General features: G+C 40.3%; 1 protein-coding gene across 2 annotated transcripts in view; it reads left to right on the top strand.

Moving 5' to 3' along the window:
* The window catches only part of Zyg11b (zyg-11 family member B, cell cycle regulator), a 102204-nt gene that overhangs the window by 23352 nt on the left and 61657 nt on the right, over positions 1–17195 (top strand). For both annotated transcript variants that reach the window (XM_004639109.2, XM_023724233.1), the window contains exon 2: positions 11750–11915. In XM_004639109.2, the coding sequence (XP_004639166.1) occupies positions 11750–11915 (166 nt within the window). The remainder of the gene's footprint in view (positions 1–11749; positions 11916–17195) is intronic.

Raw genomic sequence — 17195 nt, 5'->3', positions numbered from 1 at the left:
GTGTCAACTTTGATCTCCTACCTCAGCCTCCTAGAATGTTAGGATTATACGTGTGTAACAGCATACTTAGTTTACAGTTGATTCTTCAATAATTTCAGCTCAGGGCCAACGCCACCTACTCACAGTGCACCCCATGCTGCAGGCTGTGGGTAGTGTGCACTTGCTCAAGACCTGTGTCCTATACCTGGATGGTCCTAGCTTTACTTGGGGTGAAACGTCATGGAGAGACAGAAGCAAGAATGTGTGGTCATATAAAATTCTTAAAAGAAAATGGGACACTTTTATGGCCTTGAATTTTGCAGTGACTGCCTAAGTATGACACTGAAATGACAGGTAATAAAAGAAAAATAAATAGATAACCCTAGACTTCAAAATTTAAAAAACAGGCCTGGGGAGATAGCTCAGCAGTTTAAGCACCTGCCTTGGCAAGCACAAGAACCTTAGTTCGATCTAAGCTGCCATATGCTGTGCCATCCTGGAACTGTGGTGGTGTACACCTGTAATCCCAGTGCTGGGGAGGCTGAGGCAGGAGGATCACTACAAGTCTGAGCTGTGTAGGAGACTTTACCAAATAAATAAAAATTCTAAAAAATTAAGAAATACTGTGCTTCAGAGGACACCATCAAGAGAATGAACAGACAGCCCACAGAATGGGAGAAAATATTTGCAAATCATATTCTGATAAAAGGTTAATATCCAGTGTATGTAAAGAACTCCTACAATCTAACAAGTAAAAAAACCTAATTCAGGAATGGCCAAAGGACATGAATAGACTGTTTCCAAAGAAGATATACAAATAACCAAAAAGCACATGAAGACATCCTCATCATAATTAGGAAAATGCAAATCAAAACTACAGTGAGGGGCTTGGGAAAATAGCACAGAGGCATAAGCACCTACCTGGCAAGCACAAGGTCCCAAGTTCGAGTCCCAAGTGCTGGCTCCAGAACTCTGGCCATGCTGGTGGAACCCGATGTGGTGGTGTACCCATGTAATCCCAGCACTTGGAAGGTTGAGACAGGAGGATCGCTGCAAGTTTGAGACCAGCCTGGAGGCTACAAAAGTGAGCAGGAGGCCCCCCTGAACTGCATAGTGAGACACTGTCTCAAAAACAAAAAAAACCAAACAGTTAGATACCATTTCATACTCACTATGATGGCTGTCTCCCCTGGACCAAAAATAAATTAGAGAAATTGGAACTCTCCTGCATTGCTGGTGAAAGTGTAAATTGGTGCAGCTGCTGTGGAAAACATTTTAGATTTCTCAAAAAGTTAAGAAGTTTAAAAAAAAAAAATTCAGCTCAGGCAAAGTTTAAAACAAAGCTCCTAAAAAAAAACCCCGGAAGTTGGATAATGAGATAATCTGCACTATTCAAAGATTAAATGATTTCTAGGAAGTACTGTACTGGAAAATTCTTTTTAATTAATTGTAAGGACTTCTACTCCATTTGGCCAACCCAGATGTAAGGTATAGTTTTTTGTTTTTGTTTTTTTGGTAAGGTATAGTTTTTATCCTATAAATTCTCTTTTTCAAAAATGACCAAGACTACCTTCGCTACCCACAGTTTTTGTGCTGTGAGACTTTGAGGGGATAAAGCTAGAAGATAATACCTTCTGAGAATATAAAGACTATCTTAGAGGATGAGAATAGGGGAGCTTGGGGGGGAGGAGATCAAGGGGTGAACAACTTTTGTGTATGTGTATTGGGGGGTGCTAGGATTGAACCCAGGACCTTGTGGGTATTAGGCAGATGACATACAGCTGAGCTATACTTCTAGGCTTTTAAATTTTTTTTTTTTTTTTTTTTTTTTTTTTTTTTTTTTTGTGGAACCAGGGATTGAACTCAGGTCCTTGTGTTTGCCAGGCAAGCACCTATTCTACTCAGCTATCTCCCTGGCCCCTTAAAATATTTTTATAATGGGACCTAAGTACAGTCACCCCTTGGTGTCCTTGAGGTCTGTGTCTGTGTGTCCTGGTCACTTTCTCATCACTGACCCAAACACCAGCCACATGGGGTCACTGTTGTTAGAAGGGTGCATTCTTGGCCAGTGGAAGGGCCTGAGCAGAGGGAAACTGCTGACATCCTGGTAGCTATGCAGCAGGGAGGGAAGAGGGCTGGGGAAGGGGGTGCACCCTACAGGTCAGTCCCCTGGTGACTGTGGCCTCCTCAGCAGCTCAAGGAGCCACAGTCCCAGTCACCCACCAGCATCCAACCACCTTCAACACTTGAGATCAGAACCATAATACCATGTATTCAATCAACCTGGGATTGAAAATATTCAGAAAACAGCTGAGAGGAAGCTAAATGGAGGAGTTCTTGCCTGGATGCATAAGAGTGAGGGTTTATTAATCCCCAATGTGGCAGAAGGAACCTCTCATCTATAGTGAGCGTGCGGAGACTTTTTTTTCCTTGTCATTATTTCCTGAACAATACAGTTCAACATATATAGCATTTACATTGTACTAGGTACTATACTATAATCTTTTTTTTTAAAAAAAATTATTTATGTGTGTGTGTGTGTGTGTGTGTGTGTGGCCAGCTCAGCCCACCAGGGGGCGGGGCTGGCTGGCATGTGGTGCTGGGGGATTGAACCGCGGTCTCTGTGCTTTGCTAAGCTTGTTCTAAGTAGGTGCTTTAGACCACTGAGCCATCTCACCAGCCCACTATACTATAATCTAGAGGCCAGGAGATAGCTCAGTAGCATAAGCACCTCCCTGGCAAGCACAAGGTCCTGAGTTCAATCCCTGGTACCACTAAATAAATAAATAAATAAATAAATAAATAAATAATCTAGACATGATTTTAATGCGTGGGAGATGTGTGGAGCTATAGGAAAATACTATACTACTTTATATAAGAAATTTGAATATCCTTGGATTTTTATATCCCTGTGCCTCTTGGAAGCAGCACCCCACACCAACGGATGACTATTAGAATTTATATATAAAGTTTAAAAGGGTTGTATTTTGTGATAGATGTGGTGGTACAGACCTGTAATCTGAACTACTTGGGAGGCTGAAGCAGGAAGATCTAGTTGAGGCCAGGCTCAGCAGATTAGTGACACCTTGTCTCAAAATAAAAAGAGCTGGGGAATGCCACTTAATGGTAGAGCAGGAGGCCTTGGGTTCAGCCCTCCCACACATACACACTGTACTGTTGTAGCTAAGGACACAGGCTCAGAAGGCAGACTTTCTGGTCTGAATAACCCTAACTCTGCCCTGTACTATCTGTGGGCTCCCAGACACTGTGTTAGTGCCAAAGGTCTGGTTCTGCCACCCAAAGAGCCAGTAACTGAAGAGAGGGAGTAATGGGAGAAGGGTTTCGTGTGCAGCAGGTGGGAACCTGGGAAGTCAGTGCTGGTGATGCTCCTGCCTGGCCCTGCCAAGAGACAGTTTCTGGTGCATCTTTTATGGTAATATTAGCTCAGTGTTGGGCAGGTGGGTACAGGGCAGCATCAGTCCTGAGCAATAGCCAGCTCTGGAACTTGGCACATAAGTATCTTCTCTTGGGTCAGAAGCCACTGAGTACTGCAGGTGATTACAGAGGGTTTTTTTTTTTTAAATATTAAAAAAAAATCCTTTATTTCGTACAGAGTCTCACTACACAGCTCAGACTCATAGTGACCCTCCTGTCTCAGTCTCCCCAGTGTTGGGATTATAGGCGTGTGCTACCAGGCATGGCAAGTCCGGGAGCCTGGGGCTGGCAGGGCGTGCAGTACCAAGAATTGAACCATGGTCCTTGAGCTTGCCAGGCAAGCACTTAGACTGCTGAACTATCTCCGCAGCCCAAACAGGATATTTTAAAAGACCCTAATAAAAAACTGGTTAGAAGAGATGATAGAACAGAGTTCAGAGCTGGCACCTGAGGCTTCTATAGCTCCCCTGCCATCTGCCCTCCCAGCTCCTCTGTGCTCTCAGGAACCTGGACGCCTCCAAATGCCACACTTTAGATATTTTTACAGATACAAATGATGCAGGATTGATTAAATCATTAACCCAGACCTGTAGCTCACACTTTAACACCCCTCCCTTCCTGGAGGTTAGGAAAAAGTAAGGTGCCTTCTCAATTCTGTGAGCCATTTTAGCAAATAACTCAACTGGAGCCCTCTGCAGGGGACTCATGGAAACCCCCAGTTCATAGCTTGAGTACCAGTGGGAACTGGGGTCTCTGGCTGGTGTTGGAGTGTGGGCATTCTGTGGGGCTGGGCCGCTAACTGTGAGTCTACGCCAGTTACCGCTAGTGTTAGAACTTAAGTAAACTGTGACACCCAATGAGATCAGAAGTCTTCAGTGTTAAAAGAAACCCCACACTTGTGGTGGTAGTAGTGTTGTGAGTAAAAACAGCTTGGACCACTTTTTTTGTCTTTAGCTATTATGAATAGTGTTTCTGCAAATGTTCATGTACAAATTTTTATGCAGGCATAGCTTTATTTCTCTTGAGTTTATACCTAGCCATAAAACTGCTGAGTCATATGGTTCTGTGTTTTAAGTATTTTGATGGACTGCCTACCTGTTTTCCAAGACATATTTTACAACTGTTGTTATTGGCCATGATTTTGGTTACAACTATTCTAGTGAGTGTGCAGTGGTAGCTCATTGTTTTTTTTTTTTTTTTTGAGACAGGGTCTCTGTAATTTAGACTAGTCTTGAACTCACTAATATAGCCCAGACTGACCATGAACTCAAGGCAATCCTCCTGCTTCTGAGTACTGGGATTACAGGTGTGCACCACTGTGCCTGGCTGTTCATTGAGATTTTGATTTTCATTTTCCTGGTGCTAAATGATGTTGGGCATCTTTTCACTGGTCATTTGTACTTCTTTATTTAATTTATTTTTTAAGAAATTGTTTAAATCTTTTATTTATGTATGTATTTGGTACAGGGTCTCACTATGCAGGCATGGCGCACCCCTAGGTGGCACAGCATGTGGTAACAGGGATCAAACTCAGGTCCTTGTTCTTGCCAGGCAGGCGCTTAGACCACTGAGCTATCTCCCCAACTCCATTTGTACTTCTTTAGAGCAGTAACTAGTTAGACCTCTATTTTTAATTAGTTTGTCTTTGTTTATTTTTAAGGCAGGGTTGTTACTATGTAGGTCAGGCTGGCTTTGAACTTGCAGAATCCTCCTGCCTCAACCTCCCAAGTAGTGGGATTACAGGTGTGTGCCCTGCTTAGTTTAATCTTTTTATAACTAATTTTGTAAGAGACACCTCTGTGGTATTAGGATGGAACCCAACAACTTCACACTGTGGTAACATCCTCAATCCTGTTGGTTGGTTGATTGATTGATTGATTGATTGATTGATTGATTGATTGGCAAGGTCTGGCAAATTTCCCAGGCTGAACTTAAACTTTCTTTTTTTCTTTTTCTTTCTTTCTTTTTTTTTTTTTTTTTTGGCAGAACCCAGGATAGAACTCAGGCCCTTGCGCTTGCCAGGGAAGCGCTTCTTCCACTGAGCCATCTCCCCGGCCCCAGGGCTTGAACTTTCAATCCTCCTGCCTCAGCTTCTCAGAGTGCTGGCATTACATGCACCACTATGCCAGGTTTTAAGAGTTCTTTAAATAGTCTGGACACAAGTTCCTTATTAGATAAGTCACTCACAGATATCTTCTTTCATTCTTTGAGTTGTCATTTTGACTTTATTGTATTCTTTGAGTGAGAGTTGTTTTGAATTTTCATGAGGTCTAACATACGTTTTTTCTTTAGTTGTATGTATACTTGGTGTCATATTTAATAAACCATTTACTAATTTGAAGTCAATAAGATTTGTACCTGTTTTCCTCTGGGTTTAATAGTTTTAGTTCTCACAGATCCATTGTGAGGTAAGATTTGTAGTATATAATATAAAGTAGGACTCCTCATTCTCCTTTATGTGGATTCCAATTGTCCCAGCATTACTTGCCATTTTTTTTTTAGCCCAGGGCATTGTCTGACACCCTTGTTGAAAAATCATTGGAGATCAATGATGTAGAGTGTGCCTAAGGAGAGTCACATGGAGAGAAAACATTTTCTCAGGCTTTCACAGAGAGCACATTGGCCAAGCAATGGCCGTGACTCATCCACATGGCTGACACTGACAAAGGATCTACAATCTGAGATAGAGTTCTTTCCCATCTTGCAAGATGGCGGGTGAAAAAACTGAGAAGCTAGACACTAAAGAGAAGAAACCTGAAGCCCAGAAGGCTTCTGCCAGTGGTCCTGGTAAAAAGGGTAACGTGAAGAAGGCAGAAAAATCCAAGAAGGGGCAGCCCCACTGCAGCCGAAATCCTGTCCTGGTTAGAGGAATTGGTAGATACTCCCGATCTGCCATGTATTCCAGAAAGGCTTTGTACAAGAGAAAGTACACACCTGCTAAATCAAAGGTTGAGAAGAAAAAGAAGGAGAAAGTTCTTGCTACCATCACAAAACCGGTCGGTGGGAACAAGAATGGAGGTAGCCGGGTGGTTAACCTTCGAAAAATGCCTGGGTACTACCTTACTGAAGATGTGTCCCGAAAGCTCTTGAGCCATAGCAAGAAACCCTTCAGTCAGCATGTGCAGAAACTTCAAGCTAGCATCACTCTGGCACCATCTTGATCATCCTCACTGGGCATCACAGAGGCAAGAGAGTGGTCTTCCTGAAGCAGCTGGACAGTGGCTTGCTACTTGTGACTGGGCCTCTGAGCCTTAATCGTGTTCCTCTATAAAGAACACACCAGAAATTTGTCATTGCCACCTCTACAGCAATTGACATCAGCAAAGTGAAAATCCCCAAACACCTCACTGATGCTTACTTTAAGAAGAAGCTGCGGAAGCCCAGACACCAGGAGAGCGAGATCTTCGACACCGAGAAAGAGAGATACCAGATTTCAGAGCAGCACAAGGTGGATCAGAAAGCGGTGGACTCACAGATTTTGGCAAAAATCAAAGGTGTTCCTCAGCTCCGGGGCTACCTGCGATCTGTTTTTGCTCTGACAAATGCAATTTATCCTCATAAATTAGTGTTCTAAATTTCTTAGTAAGAACCTAATTAAATACCTGATACATTAAAAAAAAAAATCTGAGATAGAGGATCTCAGGATAAATCCTGAGGGGATTTCACTGACCTTATCAGACCCAAAAGCTACAATTCTTGTTGCATAGTTCCTGCTTACCTTGGTCTTAACCATCCAGCAGAAAAGTATAAAAACGAAATATAAGAAGTAAAACCATGCTGTTATGTTGAGCTGTGGGGGACTCAGGTCAACAATTTCTGACATTACCAGTGAAGTGGAAGACCTAATACTATTATGGGCTACTGGACTCTTTTAGAATATTTTGCTGAGTTTATGCACTTATAATATTCAAATAATGGAACTTAACAATAAAAGGGTATACAGATGAATGTCTCTTTTGTATCTGTGTATTCAAAGTGGTTACCATAGATACATAGTTACATTCTCTTAATGAATAGAGGGATTTGTTCTAATGGTATTTGTAAATAGGATATCATGTCTGCATCTTGTATAGCAATTAACCACTAGGAAGAATGTATGCAATGTGTTAATTATTGAAACTGTCCTACCAATTTGGTTTGAAACTGTCTCATTGCTATTTGTTTCTCAATAAAATTATGGGGAAAAAAAAAAGAAAGATCATTGGAGGGGCTGGGGATGTAGCTCAATGGGAGATCACTTGCCTAACATGCACAAGACCCTGAATTCAACCTCCAGTACACAAAAGAAAAGAACAGTCTTTGAATCAGAGTGTAAGAGCTTATTTCTGGACTATGAATTCTCTTCCATTGATTTCTTTCTGTCCTTCTACTAGTGCCACTTTTTGGTTTTTTTTTTTTTTTTTTTTTTTTTTTTTTTTTTTTTTTTTTTGGTACCGGGAATTGAACTCATGACTTGTGCTTGCCATGCAGGAGCTGTGCTGCTGAGCTAAATCCCTAGCCTGACTTCTGTTTTTTTGTTTTTGTTCATTTGTTTTTTTAGACAGGGTCCCACTGTGTAGTTCAAGTTGGCCTCCAAGTCTTGATCCTCCTGACTCAGCCTGCTAAGTGCTGGAATTATAGGTGTGCATGATCATGCCTGGCTCACACTGATTCGTAATATATTTTTATAATATGTTTTGAGTGTTAGTCTTCCAACTTTGCAAGTATGAGTCCTTCAGCTTTGTTCTTCTTTCCTAATTTTTTCTGGCTATACTAAGTCTCTTGTATTTCCATAATGAATATTTTAGGACCAGCTTACCATTTTCTGGAAAAAAAAAAAGGAATAGTGTTTTTAATATTGCAGTCTTGTGAGCTCATTTTTTAAATAGCTCTGATAGTCTCTAAAAAACTTATTTGTATTTTCTGTCTCAGACTTCTTTTTACTCCTTCTTTTCCAATACGTATACATTTTGTTTGTTTTGTTACCTAATTGTGCTGACTAGAAAACTTAGTAAAACGTTGAATAGAAGTGGTGGCAGCAGACATCCTTACCTTGTTCTGATTTTAGGGGGAAAACATTAGGACTTTATTATTGAATAACTGGTTTTTTGGTAGGTAACCTTCCTCAGTTTAAGGAAGTTTGATAAATTATTATTATTATTATTATATTTTATTTTTTTGGTGGAACTGAGGATTGAACTCCAGGCAACTGCTTATTTTAATGAGACATCTCCCTGGCCCCTGATAAATTATTTTTAATCATGTATTCTAAATATGTTTCTATGTGATTAATATAGTGTAATAGAAATACAGCGGGAGAAAGAGCTTAGTGGCATAAGTGCTTGCCTGGCAAGCACAAGGCCCTGAGTTCTATCCCTGGTACTGAAAAGAAAAAAAAAAAAAAAGAAATACATATAAGTATATAGAAGGGGCTGGTGAGATGGCTCAGTGGTCTAAAGCACCTACTCAGAACAAGCTTAGCAAAGCACAGGGACCGCGGTTCAATCCCTCAGCACCACATGCCAGCCAGCCCCGCCCCCTGGTGAGCTGAGCTGGCCACACACACACACACACACACACACAAATAAATAAATAAATAAAAATAAGTATATAGAAACAAAAAATTGCAATGGTTGCACATTGCTCAGCCATTAGGGTGACACATATGTAGCCAGGAGTCATGTTGCACACTTGTAATCCCAGCACTCAGGAGGCTCTGCAAGATTGAGATCAGCATGGCAAATAGTGAGTTCAGGGCCAGCCTGGGCTACATAGCAAGACCCTGTCTCAAAAAAGCAAACGCAAACCCCAAAACAAAAAACAAAACAAAAACAAAAACAAAAAAAAACAAGTCACGTATTCTACATAGTGGGGTAATAGTTGTGCTCCTGGATCAGCTCCTGTTTTGTCACTTACTGTATATTACATGTAAAAGGGTAAGTGCCAATATTTTTGCCCTAGCCCTTCAAGATCAGTGAGGACTCAGGACATTCGAGAATTCTGCAGTGACACTGTAACTCAGTGGTGTCCCAGATTTTCTGATCAAGGAGATTATGGGGCCATTGAGGAAAGTGATCAATGATGTAGAGTGTGCCTAAGGAGAGTCACCTAGAGAGAAAAAATTCTCTCAGGCTTTCACAGAGAGCAAATTGGTCAAGCAATGGCCATGACCCATCCAGATGGCTGACACTGACAGAAGATCCACAAGGTGCTGTATGCTGTATGTACATGGTTCCAGGGTAAATCCTGAGGGGATTTGACTGACCTATCAGACAACAAAAGTTACATTTTTAGTTATTTAGGTCTTGCTTTAACTTGGTCTTAACCATCCAGCAGAAAAGTGTAACCACAAAGTGTAAAAAGTAAAGCTATATTAATATGCTGAGCTGTAAAAGGCTCAAGTCAACAACTTTGGACAATAGTTGTGCTGGTAACTCACTACTATTATAGACTATTGGACTATATTGGGTTATTTTTCTGAATTCAAGTAGCTATAATATTTGGACTGGCATCAAGTATGAAAGACCCTTTAAAGACTTCTCCAAATACAACTTCTCTAACAGCAATGGAACATCCATCTCTGACAAAACAAAACAAAAAAGAGGGATATAATAAAGGACCATTTTGTATTGAAAAAATATATATAGTATATGTGTATACAAGATAGTTAGGGTAGATATACAGCTACTTTCTCTTAGTTCAATGAGAAGAAAAGGGACCAGGCAGATGGCTCAGTGGAATAAGTGCTTCCCTGGCAAGCCCAAGGCCCTGAGTTCAATCCCTGGTTCCGCAAAAAAAAAAAAAAAAGAAAAGAAAAAGAAAAAGAAAAAAAATCAATGAGAAGAAAAGTTTGTATTAATAGTGTTTAGACGACATTTCATGTCTATATCTTGTCCTCTGAATGACTACTACGAAGACAACAATATACAATGTATTAGTTATTGTAACTGTCCTACTAACCTGTTTTTGAAACTGTTCATTGCTATTTTATCTCTTTTTCTCATTAAAATGAATAAAAAATAAATTAAAAAAATTAAAAATTTTCAAAAAACGAACGAACAAAAAAATGGTGAGAGCTCATTCCTGAGCCTATTCTGTTATAAGAAAATGAAGATAATATGCTACTACTTTTTAAAGTAAGTGTGAGGGGCCCGGGGAAATAGCTCAGTGGCATAAGCACCTGCCGGGCAAGTGCAAGGTATGAAACAAAGTAAAGGTGAGGAATAAATGAAATAATGGGAAAAATTTTTTTTTGTTTTTTGGTACCAGGGATAGAACTCAGGGCCTGTGCTTGCCAGGCAGGTGCTTAAGCCTCTGAGCTATTTCCCCAGCTGGAAAATTCTTATAAAATGCTCAGGGTAGTCATACAGAGCACAATTGAAAATTAATAGGAACATTTAAAATGTTTATAATAGACACTTAAATCATTGCCCGTTTATTAATTTTTTTTTATTTCTTAGACTGAAATGACTAGATTAAATACTCCTCCTTTTTCTCCCCCTCTCTTCTCCTTCCTCCTGTCTCCCCCTCCTGTTTTGGGGTGGGGGGCTTGAACTCTAGGCTTTTGCACTGAGCTGTATTCCCTGCTCTCTTTTTTGTTTTGCTTGCTTGCTTCTTTTTTTTTTTTTTTTTTTTTTTTTTTGTGCTGGGAATTGAACTCAACCTCACGCTTGCCAGGCAGGCACTGTGCCTCTGAGCTATATCCCTAGCATCTGTTTTTTCTATTTTTTCTTTTGAGACAGGGTCCTGCAATCCTCCTGCTTTAGTCTCCTAAGTGCTGTAATTACAAGGATGTATCTCCATGCCTGGCCAAATAACTTCTTTTTTGAGGATAGCAACTAAACTAAACTCTTTTACCCAAATAAATTTGTGAAATTTGAATAATCATGTTGTCATATGAATTTTGTAGGAGATTGAATTGGAAAGTAAATTAGAGTTAAATTTTCTAAGAAGTTGGTATATGTATCCAGGAATTTTATCTTTTGTCTTCAAGCCCATGGGTGTCCACTGAAGATCTGAGTAGGAGGGAATCATGAGCGATAGTTATGGAGGGTTAATTTGCTATGCCTCTCAGACCTTCCCTGACCACTCCTGATGGTTAGAGCCTCCTGCATGCTTACATGGTACACAGTACAGTTTTTTTGTCCTGTATTACAGGTACTTAGCAGACTGTGTGTAGATGTCTTGTTTTGGTATTTCTTTTCCTTCCAAGAATAGAGCTCAAACATCACTGTTTAGCAGCGTCTGTTGTCTATCACTTTCTTACTGGCTGACTAAATGAATGTTTTTTTCTCTGCTTTTTTGGAAACTGACTTGCTCCTTTGTGTTCCCTTCATGGTTCTTGCTGGACTCCAAGGAGGAGGCGTCTCCGAATTCCTTACTTGATATCTGCTTGAGTTTCCTGACCACTCACCTTGAGAAATTCTGCTCAGCAAGGCAAGATGGAACGTTGTGTCTGCAGGAACCTGGGGTATTTCCACAAGAGGTGGCTGATCGACTGCTTCAGACCATGGCTGTTCATGGTAAGACATTAAAAAAAGCAGGAAGCAAAAATTATGTGAGTTAATTGGTACTAGACTTTGAAGTACTGCTTTGGGCATTTAATTATCTTCTTAGAAATAATAGAAAAGACCAGATGAACTTGATTCCAGGAAAAGGAGTTCATTAATTTTTATCTGTCCAGCCTCTTACAGTGTAATATAGAATAAGCATTTTGTTTTGTAATCTGAGGAAACTTGTTTTTTTTTTTTTTTGAGAAGCCATTCTTGTCAAAAATGACTTCTATCATTACCAAATACTCATTTAGAAGTCTTTAGGTATAAAATATCTTTTATTTGACAGTGGGAGAATTAATACTATCATGGAAAAACTAGTTTCTCCTTATACCCTTTAAAAGGGGAAACCATGGCTAATTTAACATTTGCATTTTCTAAAGCATATTCTAAATTGAGAAGTATCATCTGTGAAATGTATATTGTCCTCTATTTTTATGTGTTTTAAATTGAAAGAGATACACCTTTATTATATCTTTCAGACTCTTACAAGTGGAGAATAAAACTTGTTCATAGCTATAAAATAGAATGAAAATTTGGCCATAATAATGGCTATCATTTGTGGATTGCCTGTTTTGTGCCAGGCATTTTACATATGTAGCTATTATTACCTCCCTTAATACACAGATACAGAAACAAAGGTTCAGAGCAGTAACTTCAGGGGCCAGGGAGATGGCTCAGTAGGATAAGCACTTGACTGGCAAACGCAAGGATCTGAGTTCAATCCCTGGTTCTGCCAAAAAAAAAAAAAAAAAAAAGATCAGATTCAGAGCAGTAACTTCCTGCCAGTCACACTGCTAGAGAATGGCTTGGGTGTAGGTCTGTCTGTTGCGGTTATACATTCTTCTCACTGTGCCACGCAGCCTTCCTGCACTTACAGTTGAGCCAACCCTGCCTCTGTGCGCCAGGTAAAGGTTTATGCTTTTGATGTTACTTTGTATGTATAGGAAAAATGCTGTTAAGCATATGTGTAGATAATAAATACCAGGGAAGAGTGTGGGAAAATATGGCTATAATTGTGGGTTTTTTTTTTTTTTCATAATTTAGGAAAGAAGACCTCTATAGTCCTTGGTTTTCACTAGTTTGCTGAAAGCCCGTCAGCCCTTTGAATTTTTCCAATCCACCATAGGAGCCAGGGTAAATTTCATGTATTTGGTACAGGGTTTCACTATGCAGCTGGGACTCATAGTAATCCTTCTGTTTTCAGCCTCCCCAGCACTGGAATTACAGGTGTGCACCACCACGCCTGGTCTTAATGACCAGCTCAGTGTGTCTGGGGGTGGGGCCAGCAAGGCATGTGGTGCTTGGGATCAAACCTGGCCCCTGAGCTTGCCTAAGCAGTCACTTAGTCCGCTGAGCTATCTTGTCAGCTTCTAGTATTTCTTTCTAATCTGAATCTAATGATTTTGCTGAGCATATTCAGCTTAAAAACTAGTATATAAAAAAGTGTTAACTGACATTTTAACTTTGCCAGATTCAATTATTCTTTTGAAATATGGTTAGTGGTAGCTAATAATAGCAGTTAACATTTATTGGATACTTATTATATTATGGACAAAATAATGAAAGCACCTTTTAAGTAAATGCAATTAAATAATTGTCCTTAAGAATAATGTTTTAGATATGCTGTATGCTTGATCAAAATGTATTTTCCAATCTTCTGCTTCAACTGCCTTCTGTTGAGGAAAATGGGACGTAACTTGCTGCCCTACTTGTATTTTCCCAACATGATGACCTGCTCTCCTTACCAAAGCCAATTCCGAGTTATTTTGGACGGTGGTTCTGTTGAGAATGTACAAGAGAACATGGTGCCAATTCTGGTTATAACTTTGAAATGCTGTTTCATAAATTTTTCTGTGAAAAGTTTTCATAATAAAGTAGAAAAAGAGCCAAGCACAGTAGTACAAGCCTGCAATCCCAGTTACTTGGAAGGTTGAGGTAGGAGGATCCAAGTTTAAGGTCAGCATGGATGGCATAACCCAACTGCCTCAAAGTAAATTTTTTTTCTTTATAAATGAGGTCTCCTTTCTTTCCAGCTTCTTTCAAGATTTTTCTGATATTAGTTTTCATGTTTTTCAGTTGTTATCTTTGGGTTTGTTTTGTTTGGCATTCATGCATCTTGTTCAATGTATAGTCTTTGTTTTGCCAAATTTGGAAAGTTTTTGGGCATTACTACTTTAAGAACTTCTTGAAGCCTGCCCTCTTTCTCCTTTCTTTGTTGATTCCAATGACACAGATGATTTAGGGTCTTTATTTGAGGGAATGCAATAGTGCATGTTGTATAAATTTGGCTATTTCTTTTATCTTGTTTGCCACTGACTTTTTTTTTTTAATGTGTGTGTGTGTGTGTGTGTGTGTGTGTGTGTGTGTGGCCAGCTCAGCCCACCAGGTGGCGGGGCTGGCTGGCATGTGGTGCTGGGGGATTGAACCGCGGTCCCTGTGCTTTGCTAAGCTTGTTTGAAGTAGGTGCTTTAGACCACTGAGCCATCTCACCAGCCCTGCCACTGACTTTTTTCTTCTTCTATTCCCTCAATTTGATTTTAAGCCCAAGCATTATCACCTTTTTCAGTTGTAAACTTTTCATTTGATGATGCTATATGTTTTTTATTTCCTTGCTAAAGTTTTCTGATCTTCATTTGTCTCAACCATGTTTATAATTGCTCACTTTTGAAAATGTATTTGCATTTTGATCATTGAGCTTTTAAATCTTTTATGTATTTAGTACAGGGTCTAAAAGGTCTGTCTACACAGATTGGACTCATGGTGATCCTCCTGTTTTCAGCTTCCCAAGTACTGGGATTACAGGCATGTGGCACCATGCCAGTCTCAGTTGCTGTCTCAGCACAGTAGGCCGGGGATCAACCCCAGTCCCTGGGCAGACACTTTAGTCTGCTGAGCTATCTAGCTGACTCTAAGCTTTTAAATCTTCATCAAATAATTTAAAAAGTTGCTTTACCTCAGTTGACATCTTTGTTATCTTTTATTTTATTCTTGGTATGATGAGTAATTTTTGATAGAAACCTGGACATATTGCATACTACCGTGTAGGAGTTGGTACTCTGGCTGGACACCTCTAGCTGAGAGGGCAATGAGTACATCATTTCCATTTCCTCATCACTGACACTGTTGGGAGCAAGTGATCTCAGTACTGCTGGGCAACTGCCAAAGTCCTGACTTCTCACCAGGCTTTCTGTGGCATTACCCCCACAGGCAGAGTGGAGGACTTCATTACTGCTGGGTGGATGTCAAAGTTGGGTCATCCCAGATGGCATCCACTGACACCATAGGGGTGAAGGTGGGTCTTACCAGCTGGTAGGGACGAAAGTCCTGGCTCTTTTCTCTAATGCCTCCTTGTGGGGAGGCTGGAGCAGTTACAGCCTTGTGAGGGCAGAAATGTAGGCTCCCTTGGCATTTACTGGTGCAGATGGGAGTCAGGGGTCATAAATATTCCCCCTCTATGGTATTTACCTGAAGTAGAGCACTTATTGTCCAAAAATGGCCAGTCTTGCTTACTGTATCTTCCCCAGTACTTTGGCTAGTGTGAGCACATGTTTTTGGAACTTGTCTGTGCTCATTAGTGTTTCTGTGGGGGTAGCTTCAACTTTAGGTGTAGGATACATGACCAGAAAAACACCCAGGATGCCACTGTATTTTTCTTCAGGTCCAGAGGCCCCCAGCTGGAGCACTTTATTTACCTTTCATTGTGTTGTAGCCACAACTCACCTTTCCAGCCTCATTTCTTGTCTCCCCATTTGCACACTTATATCCGAAGAAATGCATTACCTTGTCCCTCACATCTACATCTTCATTAGCGATTTTCTTCTCTTCTTTATCAGGGAAACATAGCTGCAGGTTTTCCTTTCCTTACGTTCAAGCAATCTAGAACTACTTGCTGTTTTGTAACAATGTGATGTGGCTTCACATCTGTAAGACTTTGTTCATTTGATGCTGCTCTTACTTTCCTTCTCCATTTTTGAATTCTTTTATCATCTTTGAAGGTCTTAATCATTATCTTCTCTGTCCAGTCTGCTCCAGATCTGTAGTTATAATGGATTACTTCCTTTCTCTGCTTTCATGGTACATTGTACTTGACACTGATATATCATATATCTTGGTTTTTTTGCGGAGCTGGGTATTGAACACAGGCCCTTGTGCTTGCCAGGGAAGCGCTTATTCCACTGAACCATCTTCCTGGCCCCTGTTTGTTTGTTGTTTGTTTGTTTTTTAATGTGTTTAGTACAGGGCCTATAGGATCTCACTACATAGATCAGACTCATAGTGATTCTCCTGTTTTCAGCCTCCCAAGTGCTGGGATTACAGGCGCGCGCCACCATGCCCAGTCTCAATTGCATTCTCAGCATGCCCCGGGGGCGGGGCTGGCAGGGCATGCCAGGGATCGAACCCCAGCTGCTGCACTCTGCCTAAGCAGGCGCTTTAGTCCACTGAGCTATCTGGCCAGCCTCATACATCTTGTTTTGTTATCATTGGATGTCTTTTTTTTTACTCTGAGTAATTATAAATCAAGTATAGAGGCATATCTTATTTTTTTGTATCTACAATATTTAATACTACTCGACCTATACTAATTGTTTAAGGCTGAGGATTTAACTCCGTGGCGCACTGCATGCCTGACAAGTATGAGGTCCTGAGTTAGATTCCTGATACAAATAGAAAAAGTTGTTCATGGACTGGGTGTTGTAGCACATGCCTGTAATCTCAGTTTGGTAGCACAAGCCTGTAATCTCTCATTTGGGAGGCTGAGGCAGGAGAATCACTCTAAGTTCAAGCCCATCCTGGGCTGTTTAATGAGTTCAAGACCAGCATGAATTACACAGCAAGACCTTGACTCAAAAAATCATTAAAAAAAAAAAAATTCTTCAGTGTTTGGAACCTCATCATGAAATTTACCCTGAAATAAACTTTAGGTGATTTAGAAGTCTATCTCTAGATCAGCACTGTCCAGTAGAAAAGAGTGGTCACATTTACTGGTGACCTCACTAAAAATATAAAACAAAGATTGGGATTGGGATGTAACTCAGTGGTAAAGTGCTTGCCTAGCATGGTTGAGGCTATGGTTCCATTCCTAGCAATGCACGTACATGCACATATCTGCACGCATATGTGCAAGTAAAACAAATTTTAATAATTCTTATTTAAACCAATATATACAAATTAGTATCATTTCAACATGTAATATAAAGTTATTGAGATATTTCACTTTTTTGTTGTTATAGTACTATGTGTTTAAAA

The sequence above is a fragment of the Octodon degus genome, unplaced genomic scaffold, assembly GCF_000260255.1.
Source record: "Octodon degus isolate 3935 unplaced genomic scaffold, OctDeg1.0 scaffold00107, whole genome shotgun sequence".
Classification (NCBI taxonomy): domain Eukaryota; kingdom Metazoa; phylum Chordata; class Mammalia; order Rodentia; family Octodontidae; genus Octodon; species Octodon degus.
The sequence above is the reverse complement of the archived record's forward strand: the minus strand, read 5'-3'. Positions and strand labels throughout refer to the sequence as shown.